The sequence below is a fragment of the Glycine max genome, chromosome 16, assembly GCF_000004515.6.
Source record: "Glycine max cultivar Williams 82 chromosome 16, Glycine_max_v4.0, whole genome shotgun sequence".
Lineage (NCBI taxonomy): Eukaryota > Viridiplantae > Streptophyta > Magnoliopsida > Fabales > Fabaceae > Glycine > Glycine max.
In genome coordinates, this window is record NC_038252.2 from 29,097,168 (window position 1) to 29,120,237 (window position 23,070).

Here is a 23,070-nt window from a genome sequence, read left to right on the forward strand (position 1 = left end):
CGTCCTTGCAAGTCTTCATTAGCTACCACCAAGCCATGTTTATCCGGTGTAACCACACAACTCGAAATGCCATTAGTTTCTATTGAGTTTACCACATTTGTAACAAGCTTGGTTCATATCACACATATGCTCCAACTTGAGGGGGAGTGTGAGATTTTGTTTTGATATTATTCTTGATATTATATTTATTACAAGAATATTCCATTTCCTATTATTTAGTAATTGATTGATATGTAATCAATACTGATTTTGATTTCTCCATTATAAATAAAGATGGGATGTTGTCATTTAAGACACACAACAACACAATGTTATATGAGGAGTGGGATATTGGGTTAGGTTATTTTTTTAACAGAGGTGCTTCAACTTGCAAGCCAATCCAACTCGCCATGGATCCAACACAGGTGAATTGGGGCTCTAGGTGGCTTGAGTTTGATTTTAAATATAACTAGAAAAAGAAAAAATATTACAACCCAGCTCGATCCAAACTCGTGGTGGGTCAGATTAACTTGTGAGCTCTGACTCTTTTAACAATTGTATCCATGACCCATGCAAATTTTACCGAGAAAAGGGGTTGACAAATTTTATTGGAACGAGAATCAATTAAAATCTCAACACCTACCCTTTTGAATATTTTATTGAAACCAACATTACACTTTTTTTAAAAAGTAAACAAAAATCTTTCATCTTCTTCTTGTTGTTATCTTAGTTTCCAATCTTTTCTTTTCAGTCATCATAGACAACACTGAGGATAACCATATTGGTTGGTGACAATATGACAGCAATGGTGAAAATAGTTGTGGTGGTGATAATGGTGATGATGACATCAAGAAGGTTATTATCAAATCTAATAAATACTTAGATATTTAAAACTATATCAAATTCACAATCTTTTTTATTAGTCTTGAAAATGAATATAAAATAATTTTAAAATAAATTAAAAATGATTGAACTCCATTTTTTTTCAAGCATGTCTTATTTTAGAAATTACATTTGAAAACTAAAATAAATAAAAACTTGCTACTACCCCCAAACAGCCGTAATCCAAATTACAAAAGTTCATATTGCATTGGTTTAGATTTGATATTATTTTCCAAACAATCCAAATGCAATTATAATATTTTTATGAATAAATTAGAAATTTAGTCTCAAAATCAATTGAAATCAAATTTCGAATAACCAAGCCTGACCTTATAAATGTTGTTAAAAATATATTAATAGCTGTATAACCGTAATAGTTCACAATAAATGGTACACAACTAACTTCTCTAGCTATGACTACCCGGAAAATTTCTCTTTATGTATCAGTCTACAAACACAATTTATGAGTGTGATTTCATTTAGATTATGTTTGGACACTTTTTTTTATACAAATACTTATAAGTATAGAAAATAAAAAATGAGATGAATTTTTTTAGTTAAAATCAACTTATGCATTAAACTTTAATAAAATCTCTCTCATTTAACTTCTCTAAAAGTTGGAGTGTATAAATTGATTTTAATTTATAGAAAAAATTGAATTAATCTTACTTTTTCATTTCTTCTCTTTTAAATATTTATAACGAGTTTATTATTTTATTCATGTAGTCCAACTTACTTAATAAGAAAAGGTTGTTAACCATTGTCGCATTTGATTTATTTGGCTGTATGTTCGGTAGATAGCTCTAACTTTCTTAACAAGAAAAGGTTTTTAATAATTGTTGCATTTGATTTCTTCCGGTGTGTGTTCAGTAGATTACTCATCTGTTATGTTTTGTGCACAGTAGTACGGAATTTCCTGTCCTATTATCTAGAATAAACAAAAATGTTTCGGGGTTAGCAAGTCAAAGTTGTGCTCTGACCATACACCTTTGACATTAATAATCTTACAACCTGTTCCATCTTCGCTGTCCATCATTCTTAAGGAACATAACATCATCTGCTTCCACCTTCAACTTTGGTTAATTTGAACCATGGAGCACTTAGACATTGTGAGTGAAGTGAAGCATCAAAGAATCAAAACCAACGGGATATGGCTACACGTGGCAGAGAAAGGAACAGGTCCACTAGTTCTGCTGCTTCATGGCTTCCCAGAAACATGGTATGCCTGGCGCCACCAGATCAATTTCTTGGCCCATCATGGCTACCATGTGGTTGCACCTGATCTTAGAGGATATGGTGACTCTGATTCTCCTATTGACCCCAGTTCCTACACTATTCACCACCTTGTAGGTGACATCATAGGTTTCCTTGATCATTTTGGTCAACATCAGGTAACACAATTGTTCTCTAGTTCATTTTGTGTGGCCAAGTCTCAGAATTTGATTGAGCAACAATAAACCTACACCAATTTTTATGACACTTCTTATAATTCATTTTGCTTGACATTTTTTTTCTTTTCTTCGTGTCTCTTTTCTAATGGGATAAACTATGTTTTTCGGTTCCTATAATTTTGGTGAAACTTGATTGTAGTCTCCGAACTTCAACTTTAATCAATTTAGTAAGTGAACTTTATAAAAGCAGTGATTTTTGTTCCTTCTCAAAGTGAAAACCGTATGTGAGGAGGGAGGAAAATAACTTCTTTTAAAAAGATCAGGAACCAAATTGTTCAAAGTTAGAGCATAGGGAGTTTTTACTGAAAATACAGAGAATAAAAAAATATTTTACTCTATATTTTGTTGTATTTTTTTTTTGTTTGAGTATGATTGTGCTTTCTTTCTTTTTTATTTTTTTTCTTTCTTTTTCTTTAACCACATTGAATAATATAGGCATTTATTGTTGGATCTGATTGGGGAGCAGTCATTGGATGGCATCTGAGTCTGTTTAGGCCTGAAAGAGTCAAAGGATTTGTTTGTCTGGGTTTTCCTTACTACCCAAGATCTCCAACTGCTAAAACGGTTGAAACTATCAGGAAATTAATTGGAGATGAGAGTCATGTTTGCCAGTTCCAGGTTCCTTGTACTTACTGCTTGTTTAAATGGATTGACATTTACATGCATTTCAAAATGTTTTCATGGCAAAACATAGATATAGTTTTTCCTGTGTTTTTAGTATTGTTCTCTAGTCAGAATCAGAGTTTCACTATTAAAGTATGTTATGTTGACCTATCGAAGTGAAACTCATTCTATTAACACCAAAAGCACCTAATCAGTTACATTTAACTTTTGTCCTTGCCTAAATTGGTTTTACTAATATATATATGATGTGGTTTGTGTTTATGGGGTTGGGTGTGCTTTCAACACTAATCTCTAATTAGAATTGGAGTATTATAATAACCTATGTTATGGTGACTTTTAGAGATGAAACTTCAATTTTAATCAGAGATTAAAGTAGTAATTTTTGGACACTCCATATTTCTAAATACCTCATTAATATTTTTTTTTTCTTCTTATCAAATCATATCACGTATCATACTTATAATTTTTTCTCTTTTATCTTTCTCTCACTAGGTGTAAAGTAGATTGATGGGTGTTCAAAAATCATTTTTGTAGAGATTACCACTAAAAGCACCTAATCAACTACATCTAAGATTTGCTCTTGCCTAATTTTGTTTTACTAATGTGAGTGATGATGTGGTCTGTGTTTGTGGGGTTGGGTGTGCAGGAACCTGGTAGAGCAGAGAGGGCTTTTGCTAGATATGATTATTTGACAGTGATGAAGAAGTTTTTGCTGATAACACGGACAGATTTTCTAGCATCTCCACCGGGCATGGAGCTTGTTGATTTCTTGCCAACACCTTCGGTTGTGCCATCATGGATAACCGAGGAAGAACTCATGGTCTTTGCAGACAAATTCCAAGAGTCTGGTTTCACTGGTCCACTCAATTATTACCGTGCAATGGACTTGTAAGTATTTTCATTAGTACTTTTCTAGTTTAATTTTATTTAGAAGACAATTCAATTTCTTGCATGGTACATGCACAATTCAACTTTGAATTCTCTACTATAGTCAAACTCAGAAAAACCAATTCAAGTTTTAGTGGCAGACATGTTGTATACATTCAAAGGCTGTAGGGTACACCCAATGGGTAAGTTCAGTTGGCAAATAAATGTTAAGTTTAACGGAAAAAACTTGAGTTTAATTTCCACATAATATATCTTTAGAGATGAGTGAAAATGTTAATTAAGATTTCAGAGAATTAGTTCCATAGTCGATCCCTAATTATGGTGATTATATATAAAAAAAGATTATACACTTGCTAGCAAATTGGACTTCGTAAAATCCGACATGTTTTCTATGAAAGAATTATTTTCTTACGTTGATGCTCAATGGATACAGAAACTGGGAGCTTCTTGCACCATGGCAAGGATCAAAGCTAACAGTTCCAACGAAGTTCGTAGCAGGAGACAAAGACATCGGTTTTGAAACAGCGGGTACAAAGGCTTTTGTGGAAAGTGATATTTTCAAGAGCCTAGTTCCCAACCTTGAAGTGGTTATACTAGACGGCCACCATTTTATTCATCAAGAAAAAGCCCAACAAGTTTCACATGAAATCCTTTCCTTCATCCGTAAATTATCCCCCAATGCTTCCATATAATATTAGCTATTTATAGAGAATTGTTGATTGTTAATGTAAACCCCTTTGTCTAGGTTGTGACAAGGCAGTGTAGTTTTTACTTACTAGTCTGATTTTCACAAATTATTTAAATTAGTGATTCTTCATTTGCTTTTATTGATATTATAATTTAAAGATTCAATGAACACAAGCTATTCTGTACAAAAATCCTGTCACGAAAAGCATAAGAAATACAGGTGGCACTATAAAACAATACAAAAACTGAAATCACAGCAGAAGGAAATGTGAAAGAAGCATACTTTTAAAGGAAACCGGTATATAATGCCTGCTTTTGTTTTGTAATAATAAGCGTTTCTGTTCAATGGAAACGGAATATTTTCTCCTACGAAGGTTCAATAGACCTACGATCTTTTGGCTATAAATGGTAATTTCAAGCCCTAGAACACACTCTGGGAGGAAAAGAACAGAAAACTTGGTTAGCATGAAGGAGATGGAACACGGATATAAAAAAAACCATGATTTTTATCTCCAGAAATTGCTGCATCCACGTTGTTAGATTGTGTAGAATCCCATCATTAAAAAGTGATGGGAAAAATGAGCAATTTTTCAATGCTACAAAAAATATCAAATAAGAAAGGAGATTAAACACAAGGAGAAAGGAAAGAATCATGAAGGAAAATGAAATACTCAGTCATTCCTTCTTGCTGGTTTAAGCAATTTTAGGACATTTTCATAAACAATAAATGTTATTGAAGAAGCGGGAGCATTCTTCAAGAGGTTTGCGGTAATTCCTTTGTAAAAACCTCGGATACCTTCAAATCTGCAAGAACAGAACAAAATCTATAATGGCTTATATCTCAATTTGAAATGATCCAGAGAATATTAATTTGGATACACACAAGAGTAACTATTATAATTCATTGGCAGCATTTCACTAAGAGTCAACCTATTGTGTTGCCATTTGCAAAGGTATAAGCAATTGAATAATCTTAATCACCAATAATATTTATGATTCTTGTCCAGTTTCAACTTTGATTATTTGCCAATAGAAAGATGTAAACTAAATCTGGATGGGTTTTAATATGTACCGTGCAGTTTCTTTCACAACATGCAACGTGTCCATATATCTTGGAACCCCATCACCACTGGGTCTTTGCTGCAGAGACAAGGAAACTTCAGTCCAGCTCAGAGAAAAATGCACAGTTAAAAGAAAAGCAATATGTAATGTCTCTATCTTTGTAATGACATCCTCGTACCTGCAATCGAGCCCGTATAACCTGAAAAAGGGGGAGAAAAGTATGCCTCATGAGAAAGCAACTTCTTCAATGATTGATTTATATCATACTTAATGACTGTAGAAGCTAGAATCCTCCATCAAAAGAGAGGGGACAAACAGTTGTACCTGAAATGGATAGGTTAGAAGTACTGCAGCCAGTTTTGATGTTGCTCCAAGAACGGCATAATCAACAGAATTCTGGGGAAAAGAATACAATATGAAAACATTACAACAGTAAGTTTTGGATATAAAGATTGATTGGTTTCTTATAACACAAAATCAATTGAAATCATTTGTTAACATCTGATAGAGGGAAGCTAAGAGTACCAGGCTAACATGTCTTAAAAAGCTACAAGCTTGTAACAAATAAAATGTAGGATATGCATAAAGCTACATCTCAACCATTTGACAAGTCCCTGAATTCAACATAGCCATTTGAAAACAGTGAATAAAATCCGAGGTAACTAATATCAACTTAAATATACCAAGACCAAGCCAGTATACAATCAAGTCAAAACTATAGGCATCCACTATCCACATGCGTGCAACAACCAGAGTTGTGATTCTTGAGATACGTCATTTGGCTCTACCAAACTAGAGCAATGATTTATAGGAGCAAGACTAGCAGAACAATACAATTGACCAAAAAGGTCAATCATCAAAAAATCATTTGAGAAATGTAAATAGTCCAATACAAGTGAATTTCAGAGTTCAATGGATCCAAGGTCCTCTCACTTACCAGCAATTTATCAGGGTTTTGATTATGCACTGTACTTCCCTTACTCTTAAAATCAACAATAACCTTGCGTAGCTCCTCATATGCTGTGAACTGAATAGCACCATGAGAGACCTGCTGAAAGATCAATTTAGTTAAGCTCATTATAAAGCATAGAATGGCAATGATGACTATTATTTTGTGAGTTTTGCCAATACTTGATAATTGATATAGCCATCGGAGGTCAAAATTGCCCATTCCACACCGTAGAGAAAAGTAGCAACCTAATAATGGCTTTAGTAAATTTAGACTATAGCTTCATCAATAACTAAAAAGCTTCGGCAAAAAGTATTCATAAGCTAAAGGTTTAATATAACTAACTTTCAGATATAAACTCAGGAAACCTTACTAATACCCTAATTTTGTGAAAGAAAGACCTCTATTTTTAATCAAGCACACTACCACACATTATATTTAATCAATAATTAAAATATTAAGTGCCAAATTGACGGGCATAATAACAAAAGCCAGCAAACGTACCAGAAATAGACCAGGAACAATCCCTCTGTAAAGTGCACTAAATCCTTCTTCCCTCATTATGGTCCTAAATGCATCTGATATTTTAACAGAATAAAATTTCACAAGTAGTTTGCAAATCATATATTGATGAATAAAACTACAACATATAATGCCAACATATGTTAGTGATCATGTGACATCACATGGCAAACACATTCTGTTAGTCAATTAACAGTTATTAAAAGGAAGGATCAATTATGAAATTTCTGATAGTCTTTGGGTTTAATTGGCAGATCAGAGTTCATAGTGGCTAGTTGCAAATGATACAATGTTCATTATTATAGATTGGAAAAGAATGACCTAGAATTTTTTTGGGGGGGTGTATAAGATCTTTTATCTTAAAGCATAATTGTGTGCATTATATTTAATTTGATTAAAATTTTAAGTGCTAAGATTGATAGGTAAAATAACAAGAACCAGCAACATACCAGAAATAGACCAGGAACAATCCCTTTGTAAAGTGCACTAAATCCTTCCTCCCTCATTATGGTTCTAAATGCATCTGATATTTAATTTTTACAGATAAATTTTTTCATGATTGGTTAGCAATTCATATGATGAAGATAACCACGATAAACAAGATATAGTGACCATGTTTTAAGTAATTGAGTGAAACAAAACCACCTCCCAAAATCACAAAAGAAAAAGAAAAGTCAACTTATGTACCTAACTCTTACATCTTGATCATTTCTTTCTCTAAACAACTGAAATCATTTATATATAAATTAAAGTTTTTTTAACCAGTCTGAAAATTAACATCAAACAAGACAATGCAATGGAACAAATAGGATGAATGCATGTGCTTAATACTGGTTAGTAATGAATCACTGAATACAAATATAGTGGTTATATATAATCTGCCATGAACCCATAACCATTTTGGGTGAGAGAATAAATGCTCTGTCAAATACCATGACTCAAATTGAACCAATTGCTGAAATTGACCTATTTTCAACTTTTGCATACTAATTTCAAATTCAATGTAGGGCAAGGTAACTTAGATTAATAATATTCTTGTGTAAAAGACAATAATTAACCGATGCTATTATAGCTAACATCTAGATCTAAACCACAAATAATATGAATGCTTAAAAGTAAAATCCCAACGTACACAATTTAAAATAAAGTTAATTTAAGATGGAGAGCAGACCATAAACCCCAGAGTATGGTCGTGTCTGATGAAGAGGAGTTTGAAGCTGCAATCTTGTCTTTACTAGCCATACAGGATTTGTGAAGAAGGAAACCTGATGAAAGGCAATGGAAACCATAATAACTGAAGGTTCAATTTAGACCAGGTATGTGCCACAATATGTTTGGAAGGCTTTGGAATCCTAAGCATCCAACTATGAAAGCAAAGCAAGATCTCAAAGATAAGCACAGAGATAAGGAAATAGTAAACAGTATATTAGTTCCATTCTCACAAACAGTTCAAACAATTATTTTCATTGGCAAATTCATCAACACAGCTCACCTAAAGTACTTCGTTGTGCATTTGATTCCTCTAAAGTGAATCTAAACTGAGGGATTCACTTTAGAGAGAAAAGCACGGTGTTATATCCATCAATGAGAAAGAAAATAAAGGGAATAGATTTCAATTATTTTATTTTTTATTATACATTTACATGTAATTTATCACAATCTAAATTGTTGATTTTCAAATCAATGGCCTTGACATCACCGTTTTCCCTCTAAAGTGAATCACTCACTTTGGATGAGTCATATCCCTTCATTTTATTGCCTTTCATCTCTCCTGCAGCCCAATAGTGCCAAATTTAAAAATGCAAAACCTCAGGGGCGGCAGAAACTCAACTCCAACAAAATTCCAGCAGGGTTGTACAACATACTAAGAATCAATTATATCAATGGCAGATGGCGGAAGCCCTAAATTCTACCATATAAACACATCATTGTGGACTATGGTGATGCCATAGCGGGCATCCCTTCACATTTTTCCTATGGCGGTTGGCAAAAAATCTGCCACGCCATTCCACCATGGTGACATGGTGCCACCATTTAACAACACTGCTAAGAATTATATATGTGGCTTTCTATTCATAATATTGAGATTTTGCGCACTTACCAAAGCTCCTGCTTCAGCAGCTGAGGCAAGGTGCAGACCTGGGCTCAACTTCTCCTCCCTGTTCCTTGCATATCTCTGTTTGGCTCTGTCATAGCTGCAATTGAAAAAAAAAAGTTCGGTATGATGAGTTTGGTCTTCTACAAAAGCAAGCAGCTGGACCAGTAACTACTCTAACAGTAATAATTAATCAGTCAAGTCTGGAAGGAAAAAATAAATAAATATGGAGGGGGGGGAGATCCTTTGACATGATAAAGAAGAGTGATTTTGAAGTAGTTGTTTGGTGTTAAATGAAACTACTATGTACTGGAGACTAGGAGATATTAACATATTGATTTGGTCCTGACTAAGAAAAAGAATTTCGATATGTATTTTCTCCTGTGTGCATGAGGGTGAGTGAGTAGGAGTGAGAGAAGATTTTCAAACTCATTAAACAAGTTAAAATTTTACTGGACAGGATGCATATATGCACAGAAACCAGGATGCAAACATCAAAGAGTCAGCCATTCTATATAATATCACTCTCTCCTAGTAAGCATCAGATATGAAAAAGATAGGTTAAAAGTAGACTTCAATTAAATTCTCATTCTCATTCTCATTCTCACTGATAGAAGTTAGTACTTACAAGAAGAAATATAAACCCCATGAAATAGTTGACCCAAGAACCCCAGGAAGAAAGCCTGCATATAACCCTCTTAATCCCTGCAGGATAAAGCATGGCATATAAGTAGGACATTCATAGAGTGCGACATACGCAAAGTAGCTAAAGCAAAACTTTCTCTCCCATTGCAATTTGCAACAGATGTTAATTTGTCAAACACCAACCAAACACAAACACTCCAAAATGGTTTGTTTTACCAGTGTTGGACACATGTCATTATTGGATATTTTTATATGTTGTATGACTTGACTTGTAGTTGTATCTATCATCTAAGCCCTTCCATGTCTTATAATTTTCGCATTTGTCAAATCCACATGTTGACACAGTGCTGTATCCTATATGTCTATTTGGTCACCAAAATTTGGTTTGCATTGTTAAATATCAACCATACTAGAAGATTCAGCAATCAAGATAATACCCTTTCTTAAGGGACACATGAAAATCCTAACAAGTAGCATAAACAGCAGAAAATTGCGGAATTTCATTAATTAGATAAAAACGTTGACAATTAAATCCTTAATTGACAAAAAACATTGGCATCGGTACATTGAGAAATCACAAACCTCAGAGCGAGCGATGGCGAAAACGGCGTGAGCAGTGTTCTTGTAAATAGGAAGATGAGAGACTCGACCATCGTTAACTGCAGAAACAAATAATGCTTCTAAGAATTCGAAGGCGTCAAAAATAAGAAATGTTGGTTTATATGAGAAGAGTGAGTGAGAGAGAACCTTGGAACCTAGTTCGGACAACATCGAGGGGATGCATGACGGCGACAGTGGCGAATCCGGCGGCGGCGCCGGCGGTGGCGTTCTCCCACTGCCATTGGTCGCGCTTGGGCGCTTCCGTTGACATATGGGAACTTTCAGATTCAGAATTGAATTGATTTATGCATTCAAATATGGAGATTGCGACTGCGAAACTTCAAAAGTATGGTTTCGTTTTGTTTGTTAGGAGCTTCTCTCAAGGGACTCTGGGAGAGAGATTTGTAGTAGGTTTGAAGGCTCCCCCCAAGTTTATGGTTTTTTTTTCTTAAATAAAATTTAAGGTGAGTTAAGTCGAGAGGTTCAAAGAGAATGTTCATACAACTACTTACATAAATAAACAAGCTCTTCATATAATATAATAACATAAATTAAACTCACGTCCTTTTTTAAAATGAGTTTCTTCTTAAGAACAGAACCAACCTTGTTAGATCTCTCAAGTTTATAGGTTAAATATTGGAATTTTCAATTTTTCGGTTACTATTTTCCTAGACTATTTTTTGTTATGATTTTTATGAGAAGTAAGTTTATATGCATGGTCTATTTTGTGTCTATATTCAACTTATTTATGCAACGTTCAACAACAACTCATGATCTTAAAAAATAATACTTAGGTTCTGCTGATCTGTGATGGATAGAGCTCTATAGATAAAATCGAGTATTCTTAATTTCGATCATCAAACCTACTCATTTCTTCATATGACACACACATCGAGTTTGAGTAAGAGTCTAGAAAGTTAAAGCTACAACTGTGAAGGCAAAAGAAAGGTTGATAGGAATAGATGGAGGTAGGTACCTCTCGATTGATCAATAGAAAAGGTCAAAGATCTTTTGAAGGCCATTGATGATTAATTTGTTACATCTGATAAGGCCCTTGCCAACACCCTTATAATGCAATTCTCATCCTTAAAGCTCCATATGATAAGAGGAGCGCGTGATCATTTCATGCGCATGAGGAATATAGTGGATCAACTGAAAGCCTTGGAAGTTACCATGTTAGATTCTTTCCTAGTACACTACATTTTATGTGCTCAGATTTCAATGATTCCTTTCCCTTCAAAACACGTGTATTTTCTTCCACGCTGCAAAATACCATGTTATCTCAGTCTAATTTGATGGAATAGGGTGAAAGGGTATATTTGACTGCTCAGGGAAAGAAGAAAGGGGATCAAGCCAAGAATAAAGGCAAGATTTCTGCTCAGCCAGTCGTAAAGAAAGAGTCAATGTGTTTCTTTTGCAAAAAGAAAGGGCACATGAGAAAAATTGCTCAAAATTTAAGATCTGGCTCAACAAGAAAGGTACTCCATTTACTTTTGTTTGTTATGAATCTAATATGATTAATGATAATCATAACACGTGGTGGATAGATTCTGGTTCTACAATCAATGTTTCTAATACCTTGTAGGGTATGGAAAACCTCAGGAGACCAATGGGAAGTGAGCAATACATCTATTTAGGAGGCAGGATGAGCTCACATGTGAAAGCCATTGGGGCATGCAGCTTAGATTTAAGCAACGATTTTATTTTGTGTTTAGAAAAGACATTTTACGTTCCTAGTTTTTCTAAGAATTTTGATTTCTGTATCAAGACTTGCACCATTGGGCTTTTCCTTTCATTTTTTGGATTCTGGTTTTTCCTTAATTAATAAATATGGAATTATTGGTTCCGGTGCATTACTTGATGGGCTTTACTTTATTGAATTGCAAAATAATGTTGCCTATAATTTTGTGCATGTTATTGTTAGGTTAAAATGATGTGTTGTGAATGAGGAATCCTCTATGTTGTGGCACCAAAGATTAGGACACATCTTTATCAAGAGAATTAAGAGATTGGTAAATGAAGGAGTACTTAATGCTTTGGATTTTGCTGATTTTGAAACTTGTGTAGATTGCATTAAGGGTAAGCAAACTAACAAGTCTAAGATGTAGAAGCAAAGCTTCATAGTGAATCAAAGGTGATTCAAAGGTGTTTTGATGATAACAATGATGATAACAAAAGATGATGACAAAGGTGATGACAAAAAGCTCAAAGATTTACCAAAGAACAACTCAAGTGAATCAAGAATAATTCAAGAGTTCAAGATAAGAATCAAGAAGAATTCAAGACTCAAGAAGAACGTCTAGAGTCAAGAATCAAGATTCAAGGTTCAAGATCTCAAGAATCAAGATCAAGATTCAAGACTCAAGATTCAAGAATGAAGAGAAGACTCAATCAAGATAAGTATTAAAAAGTTTTTCAAAACTTTGAATAGCACATGAGTTTTTGACAAAACCCTTTACCAAAGAGTTTTTACTCTCTGGTAATCGATTACCAGTAGCAAAATTGTTTTGAAAAAGTTTTCAAATTGAATTTGCAACGTTCCAATTATTTTCAAAAAGCTGTAATTGATTACAATGTTTTGGTAATATATTACCAGTGCCTTTGAACGTTGAAATTCAAATTCAAATGTAAAGAGTCACATCCTTTCACTTAAAAGCCTTGTGTAATCGATTACACTAATTTGGTAATCAAAAGATGTAACTCTTCAAAAGGTTTTTTGACTTTTTCAAATTGGTTTTAAGTTTTTCTAAAAAGTTATAACTCTTCTAAATGGTCTTCTTGACCAGACATGAAGAATCTATAAAAGCAAGGTTTTGTTTTGCATTTTCAATTCAATTAATTCATTCATTCAATCTTGAATACTTTTCCAATCATTTCATTACAATCCTTTACAAGCCTTGAATCTCTTTGATCTTCTTCTTCTTCTTTGTACCAAAAGCTTTCTAAAGTTTTATGGTTTTCCAAACCTTGAAAACTTGTGCTATTCATCTTTTCATTCTCTTCTCCCTTTGCCAAAAAGAATTCGCCAAGGACTAACCGCCTGAATTCTTTTTATGTCTCTCTTCTCCCTTTTCCAAAAGAACGAAGGACTAACCGCCTGAATTCTTTTGTGTCTCCCTTCTCCCTTGTCAAAGAATTCAAAATGACACAGTCTGAGAATTCTTTTGATTCTTCCCATTCCCTAATACAAAAGTTTTCAAAGGACTAACCGCCTAAGAATTCTTTTGTATCCCCATTCACAAAGTATCAAAGGTTTAACAGCCTGAGATCTTTATCTTAACACATTGGAGGGTACATCCTTTGTGGTACAAGTAGAGGGTACATCTACTTGGGTTTGACTAAGAACAAGAGAGGGTACATCTCTTGTGGATCAGTTCTAGTGGAGGGTACATCCACTAGGGTTTCAAAGATAACAAGGGAGGGTACATCCCTTGTGGATCTTTGCTTGTAAAAGGATTTTTACAAGGTTGAAAGAAATCTCAAGGACCGCAGGTCGCTTGGGGACTGGATGTAGGCACGAGTTGTTGCCGAACCAGTATAAAAACTCTTGTGTGTTTGTCTCCTTCTTCCCTACTCTTTTACTTTCCGCTGTGCATTTAATTTCTATTTTTACTTTCTGTTAAGTTTCTCTTCTACTCCACATTCTCTTAACAATTTAGTAAAAGTCTTAAAAGAGTAAGTTTTAATTAGTAAAGGTTTAGGAATAATTAATTCAACCCCCCCTTCTTAATTATTCTGAGGCCACTCGATCCAACATAAGAAGGATGCAAAAAGGAGCTTAAACCTATTATAAATCATACACACTGATATTTTTTGTCCAGACATGGACTCAAGTGGCCCAAAATACTTTATCACTTTTATAGACAATTATTCACGATCTATGTATCTCTACATACTTCATTCTAAAGATGAAGCCTTAGATTCCTTTAAACTTTTTAAGGCCGAAGTGGAGAAACAATGTGGAAGGCAAATTAAGATCGTGTGATCTGATAGAGGTAGAAAGTACCATGGTAGATACATGAAGAATGGACAAGCACCTGGTTTATTTGCGAAGTTCCTTCAAGAACATAAGATTGTTGCCCAACACACTATGCCTGGGTCTCCGGATCAAAATGGTGTGGCAGAAAGAAAAAACCGAATTTTAATGGACACGGTGAGGAGTATGAGGAGTAATAAAATAACTCCGTCAATTCTTATGGATTGAAGCACTAAAGATGACTGTGTATATATTAAATCGAGTACCAACCAAGGCTGTCTCAAATACGACTTTTGAGTTATTCAAATGTTGAAAACTGGGTTTGTGACATATACGTGTTTGGGGATGCCCGTCTGAAGTGAGAATTTAAAACCCACAAGAAAAGAAACTAGACCCAAGGACCATCAGTGGGTATTTTATTGGATATGCAGAAAGGTCCAAAGGGTATAGATTTTATTATCCATCACATAGCACTAGGATTGTGGAATTCAGAAATGCAAAATTTCTTGAGAATAACTTGATCAGTGGGAGTGACCAATTTCAGGACATTACTTCTAAAAATGATCACTATGAAGGTCAACCCTCTGATTCAAATGATATATTGATTTTCATTCACACCCCTCAAGTATAAACGGGTGTTAGACAACCAATGATTCAAATTCCACAAACTGTTGAAAATGATCCTATAGATCAAGTTGTTGATGAGGAACAACAAGTTCCTCAAGAAGATCATGAAGCAACATTAAGAAGATCTACTAGAAAGTCAGACTACAACATTGGAGCCACGAATGATCCTAAATCATTTACACAGGCTATGAGTTCAAAGGAATCAAACTTATGGTACAATGCTATGAAAGATGAAATGGATTCTATGGCATCTAACCAAGTTTGGGATCTCATCGAGTCGCCTAATGGTGTAAAAGCCATTGGATGTAGATGGGTCTTTAAAACAAAGAAAGACTCACAAGGCAATATTGAGAGACATAAGGCAAGACTTGTTGCCAAAGGGTTCACTCAAAAAGAAGAATTCGACTATACAAAGACATTTTCTCTTATATCTAAGAAAGATTCTTTTCGAGTAATTATGACATTATTAGCTCATTTTGACTTTGAGTTACATCAGATGGATGTGAAAACAATATTTCTTAATGGTCATCTAGAGGAAGAGGTTTACATGAAACAACCTAAAGGATTCTCCTCTGGTAATAGTGAGCACTCAGTCTACAAGCTTAATAAATCCATTTATGGATTGAAACAAGCCTTCCACCAATGGTATCTAAAATTTCATGAGGTCATCACTTCATTTGGTTTTGAAGAGAACATCATGGATCAATGCATATACCAGAAAGTCAATGGGAGTAAGATTTGTTTTCTTGTGTTATGCGTGGATGATATTTTGATTGCAACTAATGATAAGAATTTGTTATATGAGGTGAAACAATTTCTCTCGAAGAACTATGATATGAAGGATATGAGAGAGGCATATTATGTCATTGACATTAAGATCCATAGGAAAAGGTCTCAAGGAATTTTTAGGTTTGTCTCAAGAGACCTATATTAACAAAGTTTTAGAGAGATTTAACATGAAAGATTGTTCACTAAGTGTAGCTCCCATTGTAAAGGATAACAAACTTGATTTGAGTCAGTGCCCGAAAAATGATTTAGAGTGAGAACACATGAAGAATATTCCATATGCTTCAATTGTTGGAAGCCTTATGTATGCTCAAGTTTGCACCAGACCTGACATTACATATGTTGTTGGAGTTTTGGGAAGATATCAGAGTAATCCAAATATTAACCGTTGGAAAGTTGCAAAGAAAGTGATGAGATATCTTCAAGGAATAATGGATTACATGCTCATGTATAAACAAAATGATTGTCTAGAGGTGGTTGGCTACTCAGATTCAGACTATGTTGGTTGCGTTGATTCATGAAAATCAACATCTAGTTGTATTTTTATGCTAGCTAGTGGAGCTATATCTTGGAGAAAATCCAAGCAAACCTTGATTGGAAGCTGAGTTCATTTCCTGTTTTGAGGCTACCTTACATGGTGTATGGTTGAAGAGTTTCGTGTTTGGACTTAGAGTTATGGACTTTATTTCTAGGCCATTGAAGTTGTACTGTGAGTCTGTGACAACTTTGCTACGATATTCGTGGCTAAGAACATCAAAAGTGGAAGTAAAAGTAAGCATATCGACATCAAGTACTTAGCCATAAAAGAATGTGTTAAAGAAAAGAAAGTGGTCTTTGAACACATTAGGACTGAGTTGATGATTGTTGACCATTTGATTAAAGGCCTGCCACCAAAGAATTTTAAAGATCATGTAGTACGAATGAGACTTGGTTCCATGAAGTGATTTCATTGTAGTAAAATTGTTGTTTTTGAAACTCTTATTTAGTTTGATATTTTCTCATATGGTTTTGTGCACATATTCATTTATTTATTTTGACAAATATCATTAAGTTTAGATCTGGAATAAATATATGGTTTATTGATAAAGTTGAAAGCTGACATTTATATACTTGATATGTTGTGGGACATGGAATATAATACTCGTTATTAGAGGACTTATCGCCATGACTCATATATTTTGTTTCTTGTTATGTTGGGTTAAATGGATCAAGTGGGAGAATGTTGGAATTTTCAGTTTTTCAGTTCCTATTTTCCCGAATTGTTTTTTGTTGCGATTTTTATGAGAAGTGAGTTTTTGTACATAGTCTATTTTCTGTCCTCATTCAACCCATTTGTGCAACATTCAACAACAACCCATGATCTTAAAAAATAATACCCACGTTCTGTTGAGCTTTGTGATGGATAGAGCTCTATAAATAGAATCAGATGCTCTCAGTTTTAATCACCAAACTTACCTTTTCTTCAGATAAAACACACCATCGAGTTTGAGCGAGTAAGGGTCTGGAAAGCTAAAACTGTGATGGCTGAAGAAAGGTTGATAGCAATGGCTGGAGGTAGGTACCTTTGAAAATGATTTTTCTTCTCTGCTTCCATTGTTTGGCCTAAATGTGTTGCTAATGGTTTAGACCAGTATACTTAAATTTTTTACATTAAACACATAATATTTACCCAATTAAAATAAGGGTTTTACTAATGTGACTTTAGGAAATTGTTTAAGAAATTAAAATGAGAAAGTATTTAATGTGAAAATGATAGGATAACATAAAAAAATTATGGTTAACATAATTTTTCACCTCTCGATAAAAAGCTTTGTACTTTTAAGTTCATTAAAGAATGCCCTTGGGATTTAGGACTAGGGCACTAGTTAGCATTCTCAATAAAATAATATTATAGATTGAGCAAAAAATAAATTAATATACAACCAAGTGTAGTTTATTAAGTTTAATTTAATATAAACTACTAGTCCCTTGAGTAATATGGTTTATTAAAAAATAATGTTAGATATTACTAACATTTTATTCTCAATTAGTTGACTGATGTTTTTGAATTATTATAAACTTTTGTATCAAACAAGATACTTCCAACATTTTCCTTAAATATGCAGTGGTATATGTTTAGTGAACATTGTTTTTTCAACATGTTTTAGTAATTGTTAAATAAAAAATATGTTTTAGTTTTTATATTTTGATTATACACGATCAAGATACCCTATTTTCCTATTGGTGATCAGTGATCTCAAACTTTTAAAAAAATATGGATTACAAATAGGAATTAAGTGTAACAAAGAGATTACCAACTCTTTTTTATTCTTATTAAATCCAGTCTGTAGTTTATTTTCCTTGCATCAAGTTTGATGCCCTGGGGATAGTGAAAGTGATATTACGAGTTTATTTGGCTATCTAAAGTTTTGACCTAAAGATGAAACTTTATAATTTGTCTGAGGTTAATTTTTTTAATAGACAAATCTTAATGATTAATTATTAGTTTTTTTATTAGCAGTGAATTTAAATCCATGACCTCTTTTTCTCTCTTCTTTCTCGTAACTCCTGAGGTTAGCTTTGAATCTATGGAACACGGGAATAGTTCTGATGTGTCTTGAGTTCTTTTCTAACTTTTGATTTGTTCGGTTAAATGCTCTTAGCATTTGATTGTTTGGTGATTAATATCCAATTTCTGATTGGCCTATTTGATTTTGTTTTGGATCATTTCTCTGAACTGCATTGTTTCTAAATATATGCACCCTAAATAATTGTATCTTTGCACTTCAATCAATGTACTTGCACCTTTCAATGATCTACAAACCAAGCCAATCAATACTCAAATACCGATGTACTACCGGTTTGAATTTGTTAATGGCAATTTTTATTGTGCATGCTATGTTATATATCATCATATATGTTGACACAGTTGAACAAATTATTCTCAAAATACTCGACGATTACATGTTTTGATAATTTGATAGCACAAATGATTTGAAGGTTATTCTATTCCATATCAAATTAGACCTGAATCGTGAGTAAATAGGCATTTTGGTCCCTGACTTTTGACCTCTTTTGCAAATGAATCCCTATCTTTTTGAAATGTTAAAAATAGTCTATATCTTTGCATAAGTTTTGCAAAATAGTCCTTGCCGTTAAATTTGAAAGTAACGTTGTTAGTGAGGTACATTGTTGGCAATTTTAGTGCCACATAGACTATCCAACATGGAAAATTGTCCCAGATTGTGACACGTAGACTGGATTTTGATGCAAAATTTAAAAAGTTGTCAAATATATCTTCTTCAATTGTTTCTTCTTCCTCAAATTAGGGTTTCTAAAGTTTCTCTCCTCTCAATTCCAACATGGTGGAGTCTTAAGTGTGTGTGTTTCTCCCTGGTCTTATTTGTCCCCCTCGCTCCATCTTTTTCCTCCCCTCACTCCATCTTCTTCCTAGTGGGCTTTGATTTCTCCAAGTCTACAAGTGGCAGTTCTTCTGCATTTTCTGGTAGAACCATTCGCCAATTCCACCATGGAAGATGTGCAGTTATTCGAACTACAAGAACAAGGAAGAACCCAAGAAGGTTATTCTATACTTGTGCATTATCCCAAACAGACCCAGATAACTGTCAATTTTTTCAATGGGTTGAAGATGAAAACCAAGTTTCTAATCCTTCTTCTGTCATAAGAGAATCAATGATAGTGGCTGATTTGAACCTACAAATTGAAACATTACAAAAGAAAATGCGAAATTTAACAAACATTGTGTTGTTATGTTTTTTAGTTTTAATTATAATGTTAGTTTTAGGGGCAATATATTTTAGGAAAAATTTGTAGTAGCATCTTCTAATATTATAAGTGTTGTTTTGTTGAAGAAATATTGTGAATGAAGTTCCTCAAGTTTTTGTTGCTACTGTTAGTTACTTTGCAGTTCCTCAAGTTTTTCATTTGAAATTTGATTTGGGTCTATCTACTGTCAATTACTTTGCAGAACAATAGAATGATGTTCAACTTGATCAAGTATCATATAATTGGTTATACTTTTCTTGTGTTGATTGCATTTATGTTTGCTAATTAAAGGGGAAAAATGAATTTTAATCAATTCACCTAAACCCACTTCAATTAAATATAATTTTATTTTTATTTATTTATCATTATCTAAACATATTCATTTATGTGTTATAAGCACAACTTCTATTGCTTCTGGCTTTCTGCCACCTCTTCACCTTGCCTCCTTGCCTCTGCTCTTATGTGTTATGTGTGTGTTGATAAGTTATGTGTGTCTCATTGGCCTGCTATGCATTGACAGAAAAATGTAAAGATTAAGTTAGGATTAAGACCAGTGATATTCTATTAAACTGTTAATTGTTGGTGTCTACTATTGTCAGATGTGGTACAACAGAGTAATTGCCATATTTTCTGCTTATCATGCTTCTTGGCATTTTTTATTGACAACTAGTAGAAATTTGAGTTAATTTGGCTTCATTAGCATTTTTCTTGTTGTTGTTCCCTAGTCCTTTGGCTTCATGAAAAATATGATATGTCTTACTCATCTACCTACCTTTTCCCACTGCTATGATTATGAGTACTTTACAGGCTTTTGATTTAGTATCCAGTGCACAAGTACCTCTGGCTCTGTGCATCTCAATTAGAGAATTTTAGTGATACATCTAACAGTGAGAGAAGGCCTAGCTAAACCCTATGTTTAAGTATGTTATTTCTAGTGACTACCATATTGGGAGTGAGCAATAAGAGCATTTTTAAATAATTTCCTATGTTAGATTAGTTGTGAATTGTGATGTAATTAAAATGAATTTAACATTATTTTTTATTCCAAATTGGAAAATTTCTCTTCAGAATTTACATCATTATTTCTGATTCTGTTTTCAATCATGCAGATTTTGCATGAAGTAACTAGTCATATCATATTTATTTTTCTGTAAATACTAAACACTATTATTGAAGGTGTGATATATGGTTGCATGTGATATGGCTCCTTCACTTGCATATCAGAAATCACATCAATAACAATAACAGACAGAAGGGAAAATATAATTTCATTTCACAGACCAAAGCATATGATGCGCAAGCAATCCTTCAGCAGGGTAAGCTTTCACACCATAAACCAAAATAGATAACTCAAGCTTTCATAGATAAGTACCATAATGTTTATATCGTTCAAGCTTTCAAATTTAAAGTACCAAAGTACATAACATAAACTAGTACCTACTGAATATAAATTAGTCATATCCAACTACACATCCTAATAACAAAATAAAACAAGAAATGGGTCTTCACTTTTCTTCATTTTTATACTGGATCTTTATCAGCAGCCTTCCTTCTAGTGAACCTTGGTGTTGGCATGAAAAGTAAGGATGTTGATGGTGGGTCATCCACAACAGGCACGTCTACTATTAAAGTGTCTGGAATGTTCTTTTGTTTAGGTCTTCTCATGTTTAGCTTATACCTTGCTATTGGTGGAACATCAACAATAGGTGCAAGGACCTACATGCAAATGCCAAACATGAATAACACTTGTAATATATAAAAAAAAAATGAATTGGTTAGTCTCAGGAGAAACAAAATATGTACCATGAACAAAATATATCACTCATCATTGTCATCTTCATCATCAGGATTACCAACATCTTTCTCTTCACCACCACCAACATCCACATTAATACCTTTCTCTCCACCACCAACATTTGCATCAATGGTGACTAAATACAAATAAATTATATTAATCAATTATAAACATTAAATTCCAAAATTATTCAAAATTATGCTAACCATGTTGGACCAAGTAGAGATCAATTAAAATTTACCTTCCTCATGGTCAACAACAGGTACATCATCTAAATCATCCTCATTACTAGCTTCTGGAATTGGATGACATTTCAAGTCCAACATCAGTGGGACTTCTTCTGGAATTGGATCTACTTCATGATGAAAATAAACGTTTATCTCATTCTCATTTTCCAAAGCATCCTTCACTAAGTATAATATATCTCCATCTGTTGTACAACTCCTTAACCCATGATTAAAATCTAAGTCCTTATCAATCAACCAAAAACAATCTCCTATCCTGCCATACTTCTTACATGCTTGCACCAGATCACATAGGATAAATGTGTTCATGTAATATGCAGATATATCCTCCCAAACGTCAAATTCTCAGCCTATATATTCAACCTTTCCATCACTCACGTGGAGTGAATCTTCATCCATGGTGCAATATTAAAGTTATCTTGACATCTGTTCTACACAATCAGAAACCACAAACAATGTCATATATTAAGAAATAAAAAACCTAACTCAAACATAGGCACATCACACAACAAAATGCAATGTCATGTATAAAAACAGAGCATCATAAATCAAAATAATAAAGGACCATAAAACAGAGTAACAATGAATCCATGTTATATCAAAATCCTTCAACATATAAAAGCCCAAAAATACAAGAGAATATAAATCGTTCTTCATCAAACCTTAATCAACACATCACAACGATTTATATGAATGAAGAGCAAAATGACGAACTGGTTCACCAAAATAAAGATCAAAACGAAAAACAAAAATGCGAAAACGCACAACAACCACGAAACAAAACCCTTCGCGCAATAAGGCAATGAACACGAAAACAAAAATGACAACGTAAACGACTGCAAATGAAAATGATAACGTACAATATGTGAACCTGGAGTGAGGGGGACAAATAAGACCAGGGAGAAACACACACACTTAAGACTCCACCATGTTGGAATTGAGATGAGAGAAGTTTTAGAAACCCTAATTTGAGGAAGAAGAAGCAAGTGAAGAAGAAAATATTTGACAACTTTTTAAATTTTGCATCAAAATCTAGTCTGCGCGTCACAATCTGGGACAATTTGCCATGTTAGATAGTCTATGTAGCACTAAAATTGCCAATAATACACCTCACTAATGGGGTTACTTTCAAATATAATGGCAAAGACTATTTTATAAAACTTATGTAAAAATAGACTATTTTTAACATTTCAAAAAGATAGAGACTAGTTTGCAGAAAAGATCAAAAGTCAGGGACCAAAATGCCTATTTATTCCCTAAATCGTATAGCATTGGAGATTTTTATACACTAGTACTCCATAAATTATGTCAAATTCATCTAGAAGCCTTTATTGACTTATCTTGACTTATCTGTTGATATTTTAATTTTGGCAATTTTTTCAATTAAAATTAAAGTCTCACCTTAATAATTTGCAAAATAAATGCTTGTATTAAATGTTGATATATTTTATCAAAATATAACCTTTTTTTTTATCTATAAGAATCGAAGATA

General features: G+C 33.6%; 2 protein-coding genes across 17 annotated transcripts; one reads left to right on the plus strand and one right to left on the minus strand.

Moving 5' to 3' along the window:
* The first annotated feature begins 1,778 nt into the window (after positions 1-1,778).
* On the plus strand, positions 1,779-4,651 carry LOC100809053 (epoxide hydrolase 2-like). 2 transcript variants are annotated; one of them, NM_001253205.2, is given in 4 exon segments: positions 1,902-2,252; positions 2,748-2,930; positions 3,583-3,824; positions 4,258-4,627. In NM_001253205.2, coding segments are annotated over 4 exon segments (984 nt in total). In that variant the 5' UTR covers positions 1,902-1,952; the 3' UTR covers positions 4,517-4,627.
* Positions 4,652-5,164: 513 nt separating this feature from the next.
* LOC100809599 (folate transporter 1, chloroplastic) lies at positions 5,165-10,876 on the minus strand. Of its 15 annotated transcripts, none has more exons than XM_006599289.4 (12): positions 10,532-10,876; positions 10,367-10,443; positions 9,768-9,844; positions 9,146-9,239; positions 8,216-8,309; positions 7,027-7,100; positions 6,705-6,770; positions 6,511-6,621; positions 5,898-5,969; positions 5,752-5,772; positions 5,584-5,651; positions 5,165-5,315 (listed from the first exon to the last, which is right to left on the minus strand). In XM_006599289.4, the coding sequence occupies exons 1-12, from the start codon at positions 10,653-10,655 to the stop codon at positions 5,183-5,185; spliced, it is 1,011 nt and encodes a 336-aa protein (XP_006599352.1). In that variant the 5' UTR covers positions 10,656-10,876; the 3' UTR covers positions 5,165-5,182. The 15 variants fall into 15 exon arrangements, 13 of the variants coding, with proteins under 13 accessions (XP_006599352.1, XP_006599351.1, XP_014624698.1 ...); XM_006599288.4 differs by having other exon boundaries at positions 6,511-6,624; XM_014769212.3 differs by having other exon boundaries at positions 5,165-5,335; positions 6,511-6,624.
* Between the last annotated feature and the right edge of the window lie 12,194 nt (positions 10,877-23,070).

What these genes read in the sequence shown, in the direction of transcription:
- LOC100809053 (XM_006598693.4), top strand. Translation starts at nt 1,953, where the DNA reads ATGGAGCACTTAGACATTGTGAGTGAAGTGAAGCATCAAAGAATCAAA. An exon ending in ATCATTTTGGTCAACATCAG is followed by an intron (nt 2,253 to 3,582) that starts GTAACACAATTG and finishes TTGGGTGTGCAG; the next exon opens with GAACCTGGTAGAGCAGAGAG. An exon ending in TATTACCGTGCAATGGACTT is followed by an intron (nt 3,825 to 4,257) that starts GTAAGTATTTTC and finishes CAATGGATACAG; the next exon opens with AAACTGGGAGCTTCTTGCAC.
- LOC100809599 (XM_006599288.4), bottom strand. Translation starts at nt 10,655, where the DNA reads ATGTCAACGGAAGCGCCCAAGCGCGACCAATGGCAGTGGGAGAACGCC. An exon ending in TCGCCATCGCTCGCTCTGAG is followed by an intron (nt 9,845 to 10,366) that starts GTTTGTGATTTC and finishes TTTATCCTGCAG; the next exon opens with GGATTAAGAGGGTTATATGC. An exon ending in AAAACCCTGATAAATTGCTG is followed by an intron (nt 5,970 to 6,510) that starts GTAAGTGAGAGG and finishes TCTTTTCCCCAG; the next exon opens with AATTCTGTTGATTATGCCGT.